The 19,695-nt window shown below is 36.6% G+C and overlaps 1 protein-coding gene across 3 annotated transcripts in view; it reads left to right on the top strand.

The window, feature by feature from the left end:
- Positions 1 to 16,630: 16,630 nt before the first annotated feature.
- Positions 16,631 to 19,695, top strand: part of LOC117243631 — a 58,667-nt gene continuing 55,602 nt past the window's right edge. The window contains exon 1 of one of the 3 annotated variants that reach the window (XM_033511274.1): positions 16,631 to 17,975. In XM_033511274.1, the coding sequence (XP_033367165.1) occupies positions 17,939 to 17,975 (37 nt within the window). In that variant the 5' untranslated portion in view covers positions 16,631 to 17,938. The remainder of the gene's footprint in view (positions 17,976 to 19,695) is intronic. The other 2 variants (XM_033511273.1, XM_033511275.1) reach the window with 2 other exon arrangements.

Raw genomic sequence — 19,695 nt, 5'->3', positions numbered from 1 at the left:
GGAGTTTTATGCCAAAGACTATGTACATTTATCAATATCGTAGTCCGATGCATAGATAAAATTGTGTAAATCGTTTGCATACACACATAGAGAAAAGTTGAACTTTGAAAAGCAAGTATTTGCTACCAGAAGACTAAACTAGCAATCGGTTAAATCAACGAGAACCGTGGAAAAGGGAAGCGACATCAAGTTTGTCCACGCTAATTTTCCCTGAAAAAAATAATTGCCAGACAAATAAGGAATCGGGAGGAAAGTTTTGCGCGAACCCCTTCGATGTATCCGCGCATAAAAGTAAAGGGACGGAACGTCTCGGACGGAGGCGTGGGAAGGCTGAAACAGACGTAGACAGAACATCTTTTCCCCCCGGTGATTTTTTTCAAATAAGAGTAAGAGTTTTATAAATCAACGCATACACGCAAACAGATCAAAAGGCGCGTTTCTGATAATTGGTAGAAATCTTTCCTTCCAGTCCCTTCGACCCTCCATAAAGAAACGAACCCCTTCGACATCGCGATCCTGTATACACCTTCGTTTGAAGATTATGCACATTTGACGGTAGCCGCTACGGAAAAACATGGTATATTTATTTTATACGCTCGATACGCGAAGCAGTCATAGTTCTAAAAGGTAGTGGTTTCAATGGGGTATAAGAGGGGCTCGATGCAGTCTGGTATCGACAAGATCGGGGGTAGTCGCTGGTCGTACAGTTCAACCAGACGAGGGGCGGTTGCCGCCGGATGTCTTTGCTTTACGCTTTACTTTTATTTATCGCCGTGAAAGACGGAATTCATGGCGGCGCGCTGCTACCGTCGCAGACTTTTCACGAAAGAGGGAAAAAGCAGATGGTTCCCCTCCCACCATCGCGCTAAATGATACTCGGTAATTTCATGAGTGGAGTCGTTGCTTTTTTCTCTGATGAACTCTCCCTCGTCTACGATTCTACAAGAAATAAAATATTCCATGTAAACCAGAAATGTTAACGTCTAAAATTTCCAAGTTAAATAGAATCGTCGCGTTGCATCGCACGAGATTGTTTATCGTTTCGCATTTTCTTTTCTTTTTTTTTTTTGGTATACTGTTTACGATGTTTATATCAAAATTGATCCATGTGAGAATTTCGGAAAGAATGACTCAAATTTCTTTCCAATTTCCACCTGGTATGATACCACGAATTTATTTAATTGGCATTCTGTCTCTACATAGAAAAATCCGAAAGAGATAGTAATAAAGAGATCTATTCTTTAGCAAAGTATTTTCTGTAAATTTTTGGACGATAGTGGTAAATTCGCACAGTACATCACGATATACGCACGCATAACTCGGTTAGTATCTCAGCACTCGATATCGACGTATTCCGATCTATAAACCATAGATCATAAAATTCGGTAGATTTCATACTAAATCGAGAAGTCTTGAAAAGGGTTGAAATCCTCCTTAATTTTGGGACGTAGATTCGAAAGAAAAGAACGAATGAACGAAGGAAGGGGTTAACTTCTAATTGTTTTGTTAAATGACGCGCGAGTAAGAATCTCTGGAAGGACTTAAGCTCGAAAGCGAGCGCCAGCGGCGGTTTCAGTTCGTTTCGTCTTCTCTCGTTCTTCCTGCTTTCTTTCTCTCCGCTCTTCCCCTGATTCTTCCACTCCTCTCCGCCAAGCCTCTCTGCCGCCTTAATTCTTAGCTTTATTCTCTTCTAAGACTCTCTCTTAATTTCTTATTTCTCCCTCCACCGGCTCCAGCCTGCGTACTATCTTACCTTTCGCAATTTATACTCGAGAAGAAAGAGAGAGAGAGAAAGAGAGAAAGAGGCCACTGAATGCCAGGCTTAAGCAGACAATGCTTCGCTTTCAAACGGCGGCTTCGAAGACCTTTCTTTCGCATTAGATACTTTAATTCTTTAAACGTGTCTTTCCGCCGGCTGAGATACCCTTCGCCGTTACTACAAGCTTTCCTCCAAAACTGTTTCGATCCACGGAAAAGATTTATTTTCCACGATATTACATTTAGTTAATGATTCTCTTAATCTGAAGAAAATTAATTTCTATGAAACATTCCTCGTGGGAAAGTTTAATTTCCGAAATAATGTGATACATGCGATGAGTATGAAGATATCCATTACCAATATAATCTTCGCTCAGTCGTACTTGTGAAATACGCAATTCCGATTAACTTTCTTCAAATACGTATACGTACAAACGTGTGTTAATTCGTTAATAAGGAAATAACATAAGATTTACTTTCTAGGTTATAGTAGCGTTGATACATTAAACGTTACTGAAAGGATGTTACTTAAGGCGGAAACTATCGAATAACTGTCAAACGTTAGTATAGATAGTTGACAATGAGTTGTCGAACTCTTCGGAAATGTTGCTGCAAGTGACCTAGACCCTAGACCAGATATGAAACTAACAAAAGCTGTCATACAAATGTTTCAGACTATGGTTCAATTACAAAAATTAATATCTAGCTACGTATGTAATTAACTTATCATTAAAAAACACGATGACAACTTTCCTTCCTTTCGTACAAACTAGATACAAACTAAATAATCTGAGGTTTCCAGAAAAGAAATTCCAAGTTAGAAATTGATCGTAAAATAGATATTTATGCATCAACTTCTACTAATATTATAGCTTATGAAGCAAAAATTCTTCTCTTCTCTATTCGACGTAGATTTATGTATCAGGTGAATGCAAAAATTGGGTCGGCTGCTGCATTATCACCAACATTGATTTTGTAAATAAATTACGATAAATTTAAATGAAAACTAATACTACATAATAACTTTGCGTATCCTACTTTAAGAATATATAAAAAATGATGAATTTGTTTATTTTATATCAACGATTGAAGTGGGCAAATGTTAAAGTTCAAAGTTGCATGGATTAAAGTTCGTACACCTCGTTGCATGCCATATGAATTTAAGAAAACTAACAGCGCAGTACAAAAATCTGTACAAAATATATCGCAAGTATGATGATGAAATTATAAATGAAGAAATTATAAAGGATGATTTATTCGTTTTTATTTTATGGATATTTTGCTTGAAGATCAACTACAATGAAGCGGATCATTTACAAACGAGGAACAAAGCAAACGGGCATTGGTGACTTCATAGACTCTAGGAACCAGTAGTTCTTTGCCAGAGGTATTATATATATTACATATATATTATACACATATATAATCAGATGAGGACTACAGTAGTTGGAAAAGAGTCTAAGAATTAAATAAACAGCATATGAGAACACAGAGAGAACATTTAAAAATGTTAAAAACACTTGTTATACCTTCAGTACGTAAAACTGATAGAACTTTTATATTCACGTGTTATATCTTCTTTAGTTATTGCTCCTCCTGGAAACGAGTAATATCTCAGACACCATTTATTGAAAAATTTAGAAAGATTGATTTTGACATATAAACGCGTGACTTTACCTTGATCGGTATGGTCCGATTTTTGCAAGCAAATAATTCCTGTTCTATGATCTGATAGTGTTTCATAGGAACACCGACCAACGTAAACTGCTATAATTATTCGATACCTCTTGACACACCTAATTGGACAACTTGGCCGGTAAATGGTACCGGAAGAGAGCAAGATGGAGGAGATAGGAAGAAGTTGGTGGTAAGGGGTAGAAGAGGGAAGAGACGATACTGACCGTCGATTTCTACAGACCATCCATGGACCAACCATCGGCTCGTAATGGCCACTTTGAGGGCCCGCCATAAGCTTTCCCAAAGAGACGAACCCTTGCCCTAAGTGGTCTTACACCGACGTTTCGACGAGGTAGATACTTACTTTGCCTATCCGCAATATGACCTAACCTTTTGCTCTGTTCTGTTATCATTCTCTCTCCCCAATCCTTCTCTATCTTAAGTTTACCTTTCCCTCTGCTCCCCTTCTTCCTCATCGTCTCTATAGCTTATACGTTTAATTAATCGGATATCGAGTTTCATATTTTCGAATGCTAAACGATTCAATACTTGGAACTATCATGGAAAGAAATTAATCCCACGATCAGTGCAAATTATTAACTTTCTTATTGTTAATCTCAATTAATCTGTTAATCGGATCGCCACTTAGAGCTTCTATAATTACGGAATGAAAAATCAGGGAAGACAGATCATTTTCAATTATGTCGATTTTAATCATAGCGGATAAACGTAAATATGGTATAATTGGTATAAATGTAAATGGTATAATTTACTTTTGGAAATTAAGAATTATTACAACCAAGAAATTGTGAACCTGAGAGATTTCTCTAGTTTACAGGCTAATCACAACTGAAATATCGCAACTGGTTCAAATCGTTCAATGAATTATTAACAAAATCCGTAGCTATATTTCACGATTATTATAATATTCATGATGATATCGCAGAATGACACAAAATCTTCGATATTCATTCATGAATTGTTGAATGGATAACAAACAGTGTAGATAACAATTATTACAAACTGGTAGTAACAGAAATTCATCGTTACAGTTTCCTCGTATCACGTCCCCATGTCTTAGCTAATTCACACGATATAAGATTAAACACGAGATATTCGATCTTCGGTCACGTTGCTTTAGCGATCTGCAGATATTCAGATTGTACAGAATAGAAGTTCAGTTCGACGGTTTTAATATCGCGAAAACCAATTGACTCAGAGGAAGTCGAGAATAGGGGGGGGGGGGGAGGAAGGTAGAAGAGCAGAAGTACCATCGAAACAGGGGGTTCAGAGACTAAATGGAGGCACTGCAGAAGCAAGGGTTAACTCAATAGAGTTATAAGTGAATTACTTATCGCGTACACCCAGTATACAGACTAGATGCGTTTAGCTATAGGTCACGGATACTCAGGGAGGAGAATAAATTTCATCGACGTGAATAAACACACGTAACCCTTTTTCCTACCGCGACAACTTTTTTGAAATTTTTTCCTTTGTCCGACAACGGTAATGGGATTAAGCTTAACTTCGTTACGAAATTCTAGTTCCACATGAACCTTTTTTATGGACACATGGGAAGCATAGATTAAATTTTCTTCTTTTTCAGCGTTGCCAACTCTGTTTGAGAAGGTACTTCCGAAATCATTTAACGTCAACTGCATTTTGAACAGACTTTTATTATTGGAAATACCAATTGATATAAAAAATAGTAGAGATATGGAAGGCTATGCACGGGAAAATTCTTTATATATTTACTTTATTGGTACATTCGTTTTCCTTTCTATTCGATTACGTGTCGCTTACCTTTCGATAAATGGAGCTAACACTTTCTGACAGTGGTAAATTGTAGAAAACCAAATTCTAAGGGTTATGCCCTTCGAAAGCCCTTACGAGGTCTTCCAGTACTGGGATCTTTGATGGACGCCTGGTTGCTCAAGAAAATTCAGTTAGTCCGTAGCTTTGTGTCCTATCGCGTTGTAGGGGTTGAGGGGTGATAGTGCTCGGACGGATGTCTCTGCTTGGAACTTAATTAGCCGTCGCAGCCTTAATTACCGCTTGATATTGCTCCGGAACAATTAACGCAATTAACCGGAGAAAGTGTTGCGCATCCAGTCTTCTTTCGAACTTCTTCATCTTCGATCGTTTGTCGTTACAGAAGTGTTACTCATACCCTATATCGAAATGGAAAAATTATGGAGAAAGAATCAATTTCATTTCACTGTTGAGTCATCTCGCATTTAGTTCCTCCTATTGTATAATTAACTTGTGAAAAAATAATTTCATTCTTAATGTAATACAGTAGATATCGATAGTAGTAGACAGGCACTAGCGATATCTGTTACGATATGCGCTTTTTGACTGAATAAACGTAAAAGGTATACGATTTGGCTATTGCTACAATATTACAAAAAACTTAATTTTTCTAACATCTATCTCATTCTTTCTCAAAGTCTACCTTAGTATTCTTTAGTAAATAAATATTTATTAAATATTTCTCCCTCGTTTATTATATATTTCCGCTCTTATTTCTACCATTTATTTCTATACCAATAATAGGAATAACGATGAGAATTAAATTCTCATGGAGTGGGTAGTTAATATTTACAAGACACCTACTATTGCCATAATTACGTAATGATACGTAGCTTTTAGACAAGTAACTTTCGTGTGAAAGTATCGTAAATTTGACGTCACTGACACTAAAAAAATACCAAATACTTTACTGTATGATGATCCTATATAACGCATTCTTCTACGAAGAATCATCGCTGTATTCGTTTTGAGACAAACTCCATGCTAGAAGTGTTTACGTTTGAGGACGCGATCATATTCCCATTTTGATTGAAAAGGTTGATGTCGTTTTTTGAATACATCTCGAATCGGATTGGTCAATCGTATAACTTATTCTTCGCCAACAAATATCAAACAGTTATTACAACTACGTAATTCGAATATTTCCTTCAGCGTTTTCGCGCACCTAGTCTCGTCAGATTAATTCGAAAGAACGATCTCGAAGAGTGGCGAAGCGGTAGATAAGTGCAGCCGGTTGAGCGTAGCAGAAACGCGGAAAGGGTGATGTTCGGGAGGGGGTGAAACGAACGGGCCACGAAAGCGCGAGCGCCGCGAAAGGGATGGGAACTAGCTCGCATAATATACTCGTCGCGGCATAATAATTCAGAAATTTGCATGTACGCGGGCTAACTCCTCAAGTAGGTTATCTATGCTGAAAGTTTTCTTCGTGATATATAACGCATCCACGGTCGAGTAGCGGGAGAGAAGCCGCGTCTACATCGCCTTACGTCCACGCCGTTGAGGGGGTTAGAGACGAGGTTTTGGAAGCGAACTTGCCTAACTAGGCGCAGGTACCGCGAAATATACGTTATACCAACGGGACATTATCTTTTCGAATTTGAATTACCGATTCCGCGTTTCCCTTCTCGTGGTTAATGCTGTCACTTATAGGAAATTTATACGCGAGCTATACTTACGTCGTTAGGATCACCAAATTATATCCTTGATATTTTATATGGATGACATTTCATATAGAGTGAAATTCTGTTATGTTTTAGAGAGAAAATTAGTCTTTATACGAATACTTCAAGACAAACTTTACGAATCCAGCTATATGATAAATAATTTTATCTTAAACTGAGGGAGCACAATCTTTTTGTTTCTCGTTAAAACTCATGGCTTATATGACCTACCCTTTTGTTACAATAATAAAAATTCATAGCAATTGCTTTCATTAATTGCTCGGTTACGAGAACGTTTGTTATCGTTGTCGTTATCTTGGTTGCCACAAAAATAAGCATAAACGGTTCGTTTAAAATCTGGAAATTTTCGAAAAGGCTATAGCATCTTCACCCCTTTCTAGCAATTTCTCGAACTTTCCCAGCTCTGATTAGTCTACAGTTATCGCTTAAGCAGCTTGATGTCGAATACCACACGAGCAAACCCTATTCACTAGATTTACACCCCCAAATCTCTTTCAAACTACGCACCTCAATGTCCTAAAAGGGACATCGTCGGTGTCCTGTAGCAAGTATGTTCCTCCCACTGTTGCAAACCTAATCCAAATTTCAAAACCTCACATTAGCCTTTGAGGTGATCGCGCATCCTCCGCTCCCTCAGTCTATCGCATAATGTTTTCGTTTCACGTATTCGTACATTTTCCAGATAATATTATACTTTCCCGATAGTCGTATGCAACGAGGGTGAATCTCCTCTTTCCTATTACGGTGTATTATACCTACAGATTTCTGACAAACTACGAATATATCTACCCATCTCCGCTTCCTTTCTCTCTGTTTCTCTCTCGTTTGCTCCATCTTCTCGTTCGTGCTGCCGGTAACGTTTTCACCCTCAAAGGACCTGCTCGACATAGTCAGAGGATTACGATGTACAACTCTATGTCGAGTTAGAATTTGGTGACACGAAGATGAGTATGTATATGGGAGTTTATTGAATGAAGCTGTATTAAATTCAGTATCATTTCAGGCCGACAAGGAGATAAAGGAACTCAAGGAAAGAGCATGGAAGCTGATTACATTTAGATCGAATTTATAGTTACGCTGGGAAAAACTATCGTGATTCATTAGCAGCATCGTTATTGATTCATAGAGAGATTTTAACAAATCTTAAAAATACAATTGAGAAGTATTTTTGTTCGACGATAATTGTAATGTTAATGCGTGGCAATTATATTTGTATTGATCGTCAGCTATTATTGTTTATCTGTAAATTACCTCGAATTAAGATTTTATTTGGAAGAGATTTGAAATCGATCAAACTAATTTATAGAAACAATTTTGATGTAAGAATATAATCTTTAGATCAATAAATATAATTTTTATGCTGTTTTTACATTTTCTGTGTGTTATTACATTAATTACAAAATCGCTTACTTATATGATTACGTTTGTATATTTATTTTTCACATGTGTTATTGCTTCCATCGATTATAACGTAGCTAGTGATTCTTTAAAATGTACGGTTATGATATCGATTATACGAAGTTGTTTTGTGAATTTCGGATTGAAAGGAATAATTACGCCTGAAAGAGATTTAATACTTTTATTATAATTATTACCCATATTTAGTGCCCACTACGCTCTATCTTTATATTTTCATATAAAATTTATTATATTAATCTTCTATAACGATATTATGCATTCCGGTAATATTTAGGTATATAGTACGGTACGCAATAAAATTTAATATATACAATGCACGATTCTATGATACACAAACGTTGTTCGAGTAATACAACTATATGTATACTCTACAGATACTTAAAATGTATCCGGACACTTGCTTATTTTCAACAAGGTGTATTTTAATTATAAAATTAATTAACATATATCATTAATATATTTTTGATAAATATTCACAGACTGATGACTCCATATGAAACGTAGTAAACGCTGCTTCTAATTATTATTAACCTACCAAGTACACTGGTGAAAGAAACGAAGTTATTCCTTGTTCACCAATAACTAAAAAATCCTTGTATCAGTCCCATGAACCAACCAAATTGTTTATTCCAATTATTTTGTTACGCTAAACTATTCGTATTATTTACATTTCGGTGCAGTTCCTTCGATCTATCTAATAACGTTCTCAAATATATTAGCGTTAAAGAAACTGCACCCCTTAGGTTCGTGCGACAGCATAGCCACATAGGAAAAGGACGATCATGCTCGATGGAGCGGCAAAAAAATCCGTACCGATGACACGAAATATTTTTCGCGGGCTCCCATGGCGTTCTGTTCCGGCAGGAGATCCTTTTTACACGCGCGGAAACGCGACCGCTTTTATGTGAGTTAACGCACCGACGCTCGTAGATCCATAACGTAACCCCTCCGACCCTCGTAAACCAGAATTTATTAACACTTCGAACGATGGGGGAGATTTGCTAAATGGTTTTCAATTTGTACCTTAACGCATCCAGACCACATGCTCGACAGATTTCGCGGCATATCGTGTACGTATTTCCGAAAAGAACTGTATATTTCTTTTCTTATTTCAGATATTATTCCAACCAGTTCTTCTTTATCGCTTACGCGTCTCGAGCATCGACTACGAAATTTAAATTCGACGGCTACTTCCATTTTATTGCCAATCCTGGTAATTGAATGAGAGAGAAAGTAAATCAATGAACGCTTCGATGTTTTGGCTATGTATTTCTTATATTTCCTTTTTTTCTGCTTTTTTGTTGTTTAAATACGCGATTCTCTACGTGTAAGTAAATCTTTTATCGAATTTGAATTAATGTCGACATTTTGATTATCGTTTCCTATTTCTCGCTTTACTTTCTAACTATCTCTCTTGAGTAAACGAGCACGTAAGGCCTTCGAGAAACTTTTATGCAGTTACGCAGATTTACGAACTGCTATATTTCAGACGATAAACATAAGAAATTTTCACTTTTCTGGACGGAAAGTTCATTTTCTTTTGTTTTCATTATCAACGACAGATCCTGCGACTACCACTACAAAATTTGAGAAATAAAATACCCGGTTGAACTGTTTTAAATAATATTTCGTAATAAACGTATATAAATCTTCGAAGAGAATCAATATTCGTATGGATGCGATTTATCGATGTGAAAGCTACTTTGAACCAGCGTATTAAGAGAGTCTATCGGTAAATTAAAATTCGATAGCGCTGTTTATCCCTACCAGCTTCCGCGTTTTCTTCGTTAAACATTCCGAGAAAAGTGTTTGACGGTTTCAGGAAGATGAAAAATACAGGATGACGCGTGCTAAACGATCTCGCCCTCATGGATATTGGCATGCATCGCACAGGACGCTCATAATTTTCTTGGTAAGCTTCGACAAATTAGCCCCGAGCATACGTTACCCTCGCTTTAGTTGTCCTCCGTGATTCGCTTGGCTCCACCTAACAGCCCCTCCGCTGCTCCTAAAAAGTCAGATTTTCTCGAGCAAATGGGCAAGCTTCTATTTTTTTTCCACTTTTCCCAGCGATAGCGTGTGTCCAAACACGCGTACAAGCGTGTACATCCGCCGGTACACGGATGCAGAGTTTGGCGAGTATAGGGAAAGAGAGCCGAGGAAAGGGGAAAGCTTGCCGGTTTGGAAAAACTCCAAGAGGAAAGAGCGGCGCTTCGCGTCGCGTCGTATCAGGGGTGGCTTCCGAGAGGAACTATCCTCCGCATAGAGGGATGAGAGGGACGGGTTGCCGGTTCGAAGGGAAAGCTACTCTCTTGGTGCTGGAAGGCGTGAGTCGCAAAAGCTCCGCCTGCAAGCTTCGTGGAACACGCCCCGCCGGCGTAGCTTTACCACCCACTGTGGCGATCCTGGAAAATAGTCCGACCAGCCGTGTCACCGGCGAGGCTTCGACCGGTAACCCCTCCACGGTTAAACGGGAACCGTAGTCCTTCCATCCGTGATCCATCCCCTGCTTCTCGTTTTTTCGTTTCCTTTTCCTCCTCCTCCTCCTCCTCTTCATCTTCCTCGCCTCCCCCATCATGCCGTCTCTCTTCCTTCTATTTCTCCTCGTTTCCCTTCCCCAACCTCCTCTTCCTCCGGTCTCCACCCTTCGAGTTTCAACTTCGGTCCGCTTTGCACACAGATTGCATCCGTGGCATCCGCGGATGCAATCATTACCTCGCTACCGGTCCTTGCTCCTTTTACAAGGAAGACGCTCAATCTATATACGGCCAGACTGGTTAGTTTGTACCCGTTCGTGTGCACGTGTGTGTCGTTTGCATGGGGATGGCTGGTCGGAAGAGTGCATCGTTCAGGCAGGGGTTGGAGAAGTTTGAGGTAAAGCCTCGTAGATGCTTTATTGGCTTCACCGTTGCGATAAGGAGCGCTGGGTTACCATGGGAAATAGTAATATAGGGAAAAGCGTCGCGAAACTGGATTCGAAATTGGCAGCGAGCGAATTCGTTCTTTTACGTTTCGCTAGAAATTTATTGGTGATCGTAATATTTAAATGTCACCGGCGCTTTTCCAGCTACATATAGTGAAATTATACTGCCGATAGAAAAAAGAATTTTCTACCCTTGTATCTGTAAACGGCATCTCGATTTTAAGCGAACGTCTAAAATACAATTAATCGTTAAACGTTACTGGCAACAAAGATCGAAGGCAAGTTCGCATCTTTTAAGATGTATTTCATTTAAAAAGAGAGAGTCGTTTCTTTGTTTGAAGGTAAAATTGTTTGCGCTTAAAAATGTAAAGCAATGTTCAGGAAACCGTATAAAGAAACAATATTCGCATATTCGATACATAATAAACACGATTTCTTTTAAACAGTATTCTGCTTGGAACGAGAAATCATCGAATACATTGGTCATAAGGTAATTATATTAATCGTTTTATTCCACATTGTTTATCAGTACTGAAAGAAATATACAGAAACGCTCTATATCGCAAGAACGTATTCTCTGGATAATTTGAAAAATACATGGCTTTAATGGACAAATTGTTTCAATAATGCTAAAAAAATCAGGGAACGATCCAATTTAATTGAAGTAAGGGAAAGTAAGATAAAACTGGGTAGCTGATATAATTTTTCCGTTAACGAGAAATCAGAGTGCGAAAGAAAGTTTAAACTAGTGCTAAGCGGGCCTGATACAATGAAGAGATTTTCTTTTAAAAAATAATTTAACTAGCTGAAAAGAAAAGAAAATTTCTCAAAGATAAATTCTCGGTTCTGTTCTACGATTAGAGTACAATACAATCGGAGGTACTCTCATTTTTTTCAAACTACGTATTTAAACGTCAAAGTTTAACAATACCAAAATCTTTCTTAATCATGATAGCATTTTCATATGATACCTTGAGCAAGTGCATTCTATCGTTACTTGTTCATAGCAACTAGCTAAATTTTTCAAGTTAATCAAAAACAATGACAAATTATTGAGAATATCGATTTCCACTGAAAAATACTGTAGATTAAGCATTTTCTTGATACGAAAATCCAGCTTTTATTTCAGCTTACCTGATTGACGTATGGAATTGGATTTGAAAAGTGTAGAATGTTGTATCACTGAATGAAATCTCCTGATTTCCTCAATCTGTCACCAGGAATTTGCCTGGAAGATTTTCGGCTGGCTTCAGCCAACATGTGGTAAGATGCACGAGACCATACTACGTATACAGACAAATTCGCAACGCGTTTCCATTATCTTATTTCGACCTAAAATACGTAACTGCGTGTCTATATCTCGCAATAATAAAAAACATAAAATTTCAACGAATCGAAAATATCTACACCGAAAAATCTCAACCTGCGTGTTCAAGCACAGATTATCACCGTAATTATCGATCGAATATTTTAGATACTACATTTTTATTCGTATGAAGTTTTAACAGGTAATTCCGTTAAGTTGAAAGTAAACTGGAGTAGCAAGAGGGAAAAAAGAAACGATGAAAACACCGTTGAAATAGTATGGAACGTTGAATGGCAGATGTTACGTGAATAATGGATTAACAGGCGAGCACTCCCCTTAATCCCGAGATTATCTATTCTAATACCGTGGCGCTATCGGAGCTTGGCCGAGATTAAGCTGACCGATCTGACTGATGAACTTTTTCTTCATTCGCATAAATCGAATATCGTATATCGATATCAATAACTTCTCTCGCAATCTGGGTTAAACGACTTTTGCTGTTTCATTTAACTGAATATAAAGTATGTATCCCGATGTGCGCATTCAACGCGTCATTTGATAAATGGAACAACTTTATAAATGAAAGCAGAAATAACACCGAATTTAAATAGTAAAAAAAAAAAAAAAAGAAAAGAAACGGTAAAATATTTTAAACGGTAATCATTATTATAGTCGATGCACCGGAAACCGGAACTGATACGGAACGTCGCGGTAGATATTAGCAATCTATTACTCCATGTAATCTGTTACAAATGTTGAACAATCATAACGACACTCGTTTCGAGATTTTTTAAAAATAGATTTTCAGTTATCTTTTGGTCTTTATTTGTCAATTTCTGTGTTTAATAATTAATACCCTGTATCCATTTTATGGATTAATTTAGAATTAATTACGAAAGATACTTACACATTGCACTAAGACCCTTATTTTCACACACCTTTGATGCAATGATGAATGTTTTAATTTTTCTGACGGTCATTCTATTGAAAACGCATAGTAAAGTACTAGACTTTTTTTTATTCCATTATTCATTCATTAGTTTCCAGTGTTTTTCACACACAAATCTATTTGTTATCTTATTTCGTTATATTACTCGCAATGTCTTTATGTGCGAAACTCAATGAATATTTCTGCTTGAATTGAGTGTATGTGAAGCCATACATGAGTCATATACGAATGTAACAATTTATGTTCGTGTAGGAGAATATGCAAGAACAGCGAGAAGCACCGAAATTTCACAGATATGTTAGCCACGAATAACGTTATTACTTATTCGTCGTCGCTTATGCTTGCTACAAATTAATTCCCTCGAATCGTATAATCTGAAGCCAAAATCAACGCAAGTATCGTCCATGGTGTATGTCCCTTGAGTGTTAGCTCCTTTGATCTAACGTTATCTTTGTTCTTACGCTCAAGTATGATTTGGTAAATTACAAAATTTTATCAAAATAGAGATTTTATTAACGCGAATTAATACGGACATATCGGAATAGCGAAAAGCCAATATTAGTTACTCGACTAAATCAAATCAACAAAATCTATAGGATTATTTTATAAAAAAATGTAAAGAATTTAAATAATGCAATAATTTCAAAGGAATTATCAAACGAATAACGTGTCAACACATTTTAACGCTAGAAATAGTCATGTATCATTATAATTTTTGTGAGAGAATTTCAATTGAGCGAATAACTGTAGCTGATAATATATTTCGATATCCATTTATGTTCTTTAACATTTTAAACATCCACTTCGAGATAAACTATATTAATATATCATCTATTTTTCATAAACAGAGGCATTATGTTTATTCATGAACAAACATCAAAATTTTATCTAAATTGCATTTAGCGACACTCATTTTGTATTTTATAGGTATAGTATAAATTATTATTTTTATAATTCGTTATCTGTAGATTACAAGGCAGTGCGTTTATGAACTAAACACGAATGCACTAAATATACGTGATATGAGCTAAATATGAATTCAGTTCTGTTAAATTTCATATAAAACTAAAATTATCCATTAACGTCAATTTTAAACTATTCCTTAATACTTACATACGTTTGTACTGTTATTGTTAAAAGAAAATTAGTTCAATATTGGCTTATCATAATAGATTTATCATAATAATTTAACTGCGTTATAAAACCACAATATGCAGAACAAAATTTAATTTTTTAATATAAAATTTTTCAGCTATATAGATCTTTAAACGTTGCTGTACTTTTACTGTCCAACTCAACTTACAAAATTCTCTGAACTTGAAATCATGAAATGTAAATATCATTAAAAACACCAAGGCATTTTCTTTTAATTGGGAATTTAGAATCGCATCAATATCTTGGCTATTAACGGTTACTTAGTAGTTAGTATTGTATACTATAAGTTTAATTCATATTGCCTATCTACCAAGTAATTTTTATATTCTATATTGTGTATAAAATATAGAACATAGAAGAGGACTTTTATCAAGGAATACATAATAACAATGTGTAGATATTACAACTACAATCAATATATTCTATCCTTTATAATTTTGTTTTACACTGAGAATTTTCAATTCTATAAATAATTAAATTTTCTAGACGAATACTTCTTAGTTAAATTTTGTTTTATTATTAAAACAGTGGCATTAATTATAGTAAGCGCTATCACTTGAAATACTTATTTCCCTCGATTTATTACGACAGAAATATGATACATTATTTATGTATGAGCTATTATATACTTTTAGCTTGTCTGAAAATAATATAAATCAATTTATAGATTCGTATACACAATTACATATTATAATAAAAAGAAAAACATTCCTTTATAAAGTATTTCTATAATTTTGTCGGTTAAAAATAACATTAATATTACGATACATGAACGCTGAAAGTAAGATTAAAATTGTAGATAAAACAATTTTAAAGAGAAATATTGAAAGATGCTCGTCTCGACAGAAATATCAAAATACTTGCTTATTCTGAAGTTGAAAATAAAGAGCGTATATAAATAAATATTCTATCGTACGTAAATATTTCATTGTACGTTTCTTTTTATTTTGCTTCATTTGAATTTCCCCGGGTATTAAGAAGTTGCTATTATTAGAAAATTTACAGCCAATATCAAAAAGTATGTCAAGCTTAAACTCTTTCCGCGAAATGTTTTTGCCGAAGCAGAACGTGAATAGAAGATAAAGAAAACTGACGCAACTGGATGAATACAGAAAGATGAGAAACTCCTTAGTGCAGGAGAACAAACCCATAGCCGAGGAAACAAGTTAGAAGGGGCAGGATCGAAATCTTCGTAAGAGATCTTAATTCTCCGTCTTCCGGCCCCTGGTCTGCGATGCCCACGACGAGATGCTTTGCACAGCGTGTTGCAGGTACACAGGTGCAACAGTGTACGTGCATCTTATCTCTAGACACACCCCCGGACTGAAAGTGGTACAGCTAAGAAGAGCGGGGTATATGGGAAAACTAGCTCCCGAACCAGAGAAGTGGGAGTCGAATTATAGCGAAGGAGAGAGACGGAATGAGGAGAGGAGGGATCAGAAGAGAAAGAAAGGAAACTAACAACATCAGGAGGGAAAGAGAAAGAGAAAAGCAGATATAAGTAGACACAAGGTGAAAGGGGTGAATAAGGCGAAGCAGGAGAGAGTAGAGGAGACATGAAAAGAAAAGCAAAGAGAATCGAAGGACTAGGAAACTTTAAACGAAAACTTGAAAGAGAAGAAGATGAAAGGACGGCGAAAGATAAAAAAGGGTAAGATCGTGCGGATGAGTAAAAGACAAGGATAGAGGATATGACGAATCACAGGAGAGAAAAAGAAAAAAATGAAAGAAAGATGGAGTGAAAAAAGTGAGCGGGGAGGGGGGAGGAGAAGGAGGAGAGGAGGAAAGAGAGAAGCGGAGAAACTGCACGGATGAGGAAGGTAGTTCCGGAGGGTTTGAGGGTGAACCATCCAAGTGAGGACCAGGATAGTCCTCGACGGTGGGCGATGGTAGCTGGCGAGGTGGTGGGGTAATAGCGACGGCGGGTAGGGCGTCGTAGGGGCAGAACCAGCGCCGCGACGCTTCGGCACGCACAGTCGCGGCTGGAACGCCGTCCCATGCGAACGTGTTATTCTCGCGGTTCGTGTATTCTTTTTCAGCATCGTGTATAATATTCACGACCTGTTCACATTTAGATCGGGATTTCGAAAGAACATGATCGAGATACATGTTACGAAAATCTTTCGATCCACATTCCGCCCTGAAGATGGATTTTCTTCCAAGATCGATGAAAATCAACGTTAAGTTTCTGAAAACATGACTGAGAATAGTGTTCATTGACGATGTCGTACGATTAATAACTGTGAGACCGTTTTAAGATTAAATCTGTTATCGATCGTTCGGAGTGATTTTGACGATGACATTGAAGCTTTTCAAGCTTGATCAGAGTTAATCGATCAAGACCGATTTTCAACTGAAACGTCATACGATTGGCCGATCGAAAATCAATTTGATTTAGTGACACTTTTGCAATTTACTTAACCAAGAGTACATGTTTTAAACTCTCTTTAAAGACTGAAATATTCCTGGAGTGTTTTGCAAACAATTTTTACCAGTGTATATATTATTTATTGACATAGTGTTTCTATTTAAACGTATAGTGAACTTTTGTTCCAAAAAATCAAAAGCTATCGTATGTATCGAAAGAAACTGAAATTTAATATTCGATCGGTTTAACATTCTTAGTGTAAAGTCACGTTCCATACATGCGCTGTTTTCATTGAGTTTCGAGATACTGTCGCATCATTCCGCAAACACGTGTGTGCAAAACCATTTTTTCTCAATCTAGTCATAAGTGCGCGCGGTAGACGCCGTTATTGATCCAGTGATTAAATCAATTTTACTATTCGATGATAGTAATATAATGTATTCTTAATAATCAATAACGTCGCGGTAAAAAAAACTTCTGCCATGAGGATATAACCGAACGTACGTAATTACGGTTAATGAGATTTGAAGCAAAGTGTATGTCCTATATTAGAGTGTGTATCTTGTGTATGGTATTGTGTATGCTAAAAAATTGACATTAGGAGACGTAGAATAATTAAGGACGTTCGAAATATGAATAGACGCGATTGTGACTTTACAACAAATTTATATTTGCATGGTGAGTAGCGAGAAAGTGTAGCGATTTTGGGTCTTATTCGTTGGTAAATTTCATGAACTAAGGACAAACATTAATCAGTGAAAATAATCGAAACAATAAATGTCAGTGTAAAATAAAAAATGGCGGCGACTTCCGAGTCCCAGGATAATTATTGAGGAACTCTTTACGAGGGAATGGATTTTCAGAGCGCTATGGACACGTTTGTAGAGGCATGGATGGCTGCAAATACGAAAACAGATCAAGTACAGGTAAATCATATGTGTATCATTAATAATTAAAAGCAAATGATTATTCAAACATCCCTTTCGCTTCTGATATTCATATCGAAGAAATGATATCCCGATTTTGGCATCCGTGAATAACATCATTGAAAAGTAACCCCTTCTAACATTACACAGCCAATTGGCCACCCCAACAATTTCTGCCCTCTCGGAGCACTTCAACTTGCCACCAAGCTAATTCCCCGATATCAATTTGCCACTTTTCGTTAGATCTTAGAATAGACAGTTTACTTGGATACAAAAGAAAGTATTTCAAATATCAATTTTTATATTAAGTAAATATAAAAAACTATAAACAATCAATTTTATTATATAATGCACGAGACGAACAATGATTTATATAGATATATTAATCATAAGCTGGCAATAATTACGAGTTAAGTAGTTAAGTTAGTTAAATAGCTAGTTGTACAAGTTGGCTATCTTAACATATCCCAAGAAAATTGCAAATTAATCACCGATTATAACATTAACAGGTCAGTTCTCAAAAATATAATACCTACATAGAATACGTGTCACATCAGAGATAGTAATTATTAAAAAATCATACCGCGGTAAATGAATAAGAAATAACTTCAATTGAATCCCAGAGTAATCTTCAAGATTTAGAAACATCAAATTCTTTTAACAGATAATCAATGAATTATATATTGCCTTTAATAAATTCAAGACAATTAAGAGATTTAATGCTATCTTGTCTTGCAATTTGCTGATTATTCTAAAATTTTTTAACATAAAATAATTTACGAGGGAACAATTACGGGTACCACGAAATGCGTCGAGGAAAATAAAAGATTCAACTTGACGATTACAGATTATGTCGAGTACAGTAAGTGCTACAGAAAATGGAATTAAAAACTTCATATGTACTTAGATAATATTGGTTAACCAGATCGTTATATATAGTCCTCCGTAGTAGGAATTTCTTAAGCAGAAGAAGTCGAGTGAGGTAGACAAAAGTGTCAAGTATGTATGTAGATTCGGCGCTCTAAAATTTCAGAAAGGCAACCGGAGCGGTGCTAAAGGTGGTAGAGGTGGTGGAAAGGGTTGTCAGATAATCCTTGGTAAAACCGCGGGTCGTATGTGTTGCGTGGATGGCCATACGTACGTTTACACGTGTACGTACGGGGGGTCACGGGTTCTGACCACGATACGGATGTGCCCCTGCCTTCTTCCTGTGCTACGACCACGTCCACGTTCTGGCATTCAATGCAATAAGACCGCATCTCCATTGACCAGTCGATCTCTCGATCGTCAGAAACTTCTGATTTTTATTTCTGACCTAGATATTCGAACGTTATTCCGATCTCGGTGTACCAACATCTTGCTGTCTTAAAAAAACCTTATCGTCTTCGTGGTACGTTCCACTCTATCTATAAACGTTAAGGATAACAAAATTCTTCGTAATATAATATTTAATCTCACAACGAATGTTATTGTTTTTATACTACAACGATATTATCATTGTAACATCAATGGATATCCGAAAATTTCCAAGACACGGAAGTTCAATGTGCTCGTCATATGCATGCACTAGTCACATACTTTTTCTAACTGTTACTTCTAATGCGTGTTCTCAATGTGTTTCACTTTGTAGATAGAGATTAGATGGAGCAGGAAATAGTTCGAAAAATATTCTTTGCTTTTTTTCTCAGTCGTTCGAGTTCTGAGTGCACCTGCATAAAAA

The sequence above is a fragment of the Bombus vosnesenskii genome, unplaced genomic scaffold (genome assembly GCF_011952255.1).
Source record: "Bombus vosnesenskii isolate JDL3184/JDL3185 unplaced genomic scaffold, Bvos_JDL3184-5_v1.1 scf7180000013266, whole genome shotgun sequence".
Classification (NCBI taxonomy): Eukaryota; Metazoa; Arthropoda; class Insecta; order Hymenoptera; family Apidae; genus Bombus; species Bombus vosnesenskii.
The sequence above is the reverse complement of the archived record's forward strand: the minus strand, read 5'-3'. Positions and strand labels throughout refer to the sequence as shown.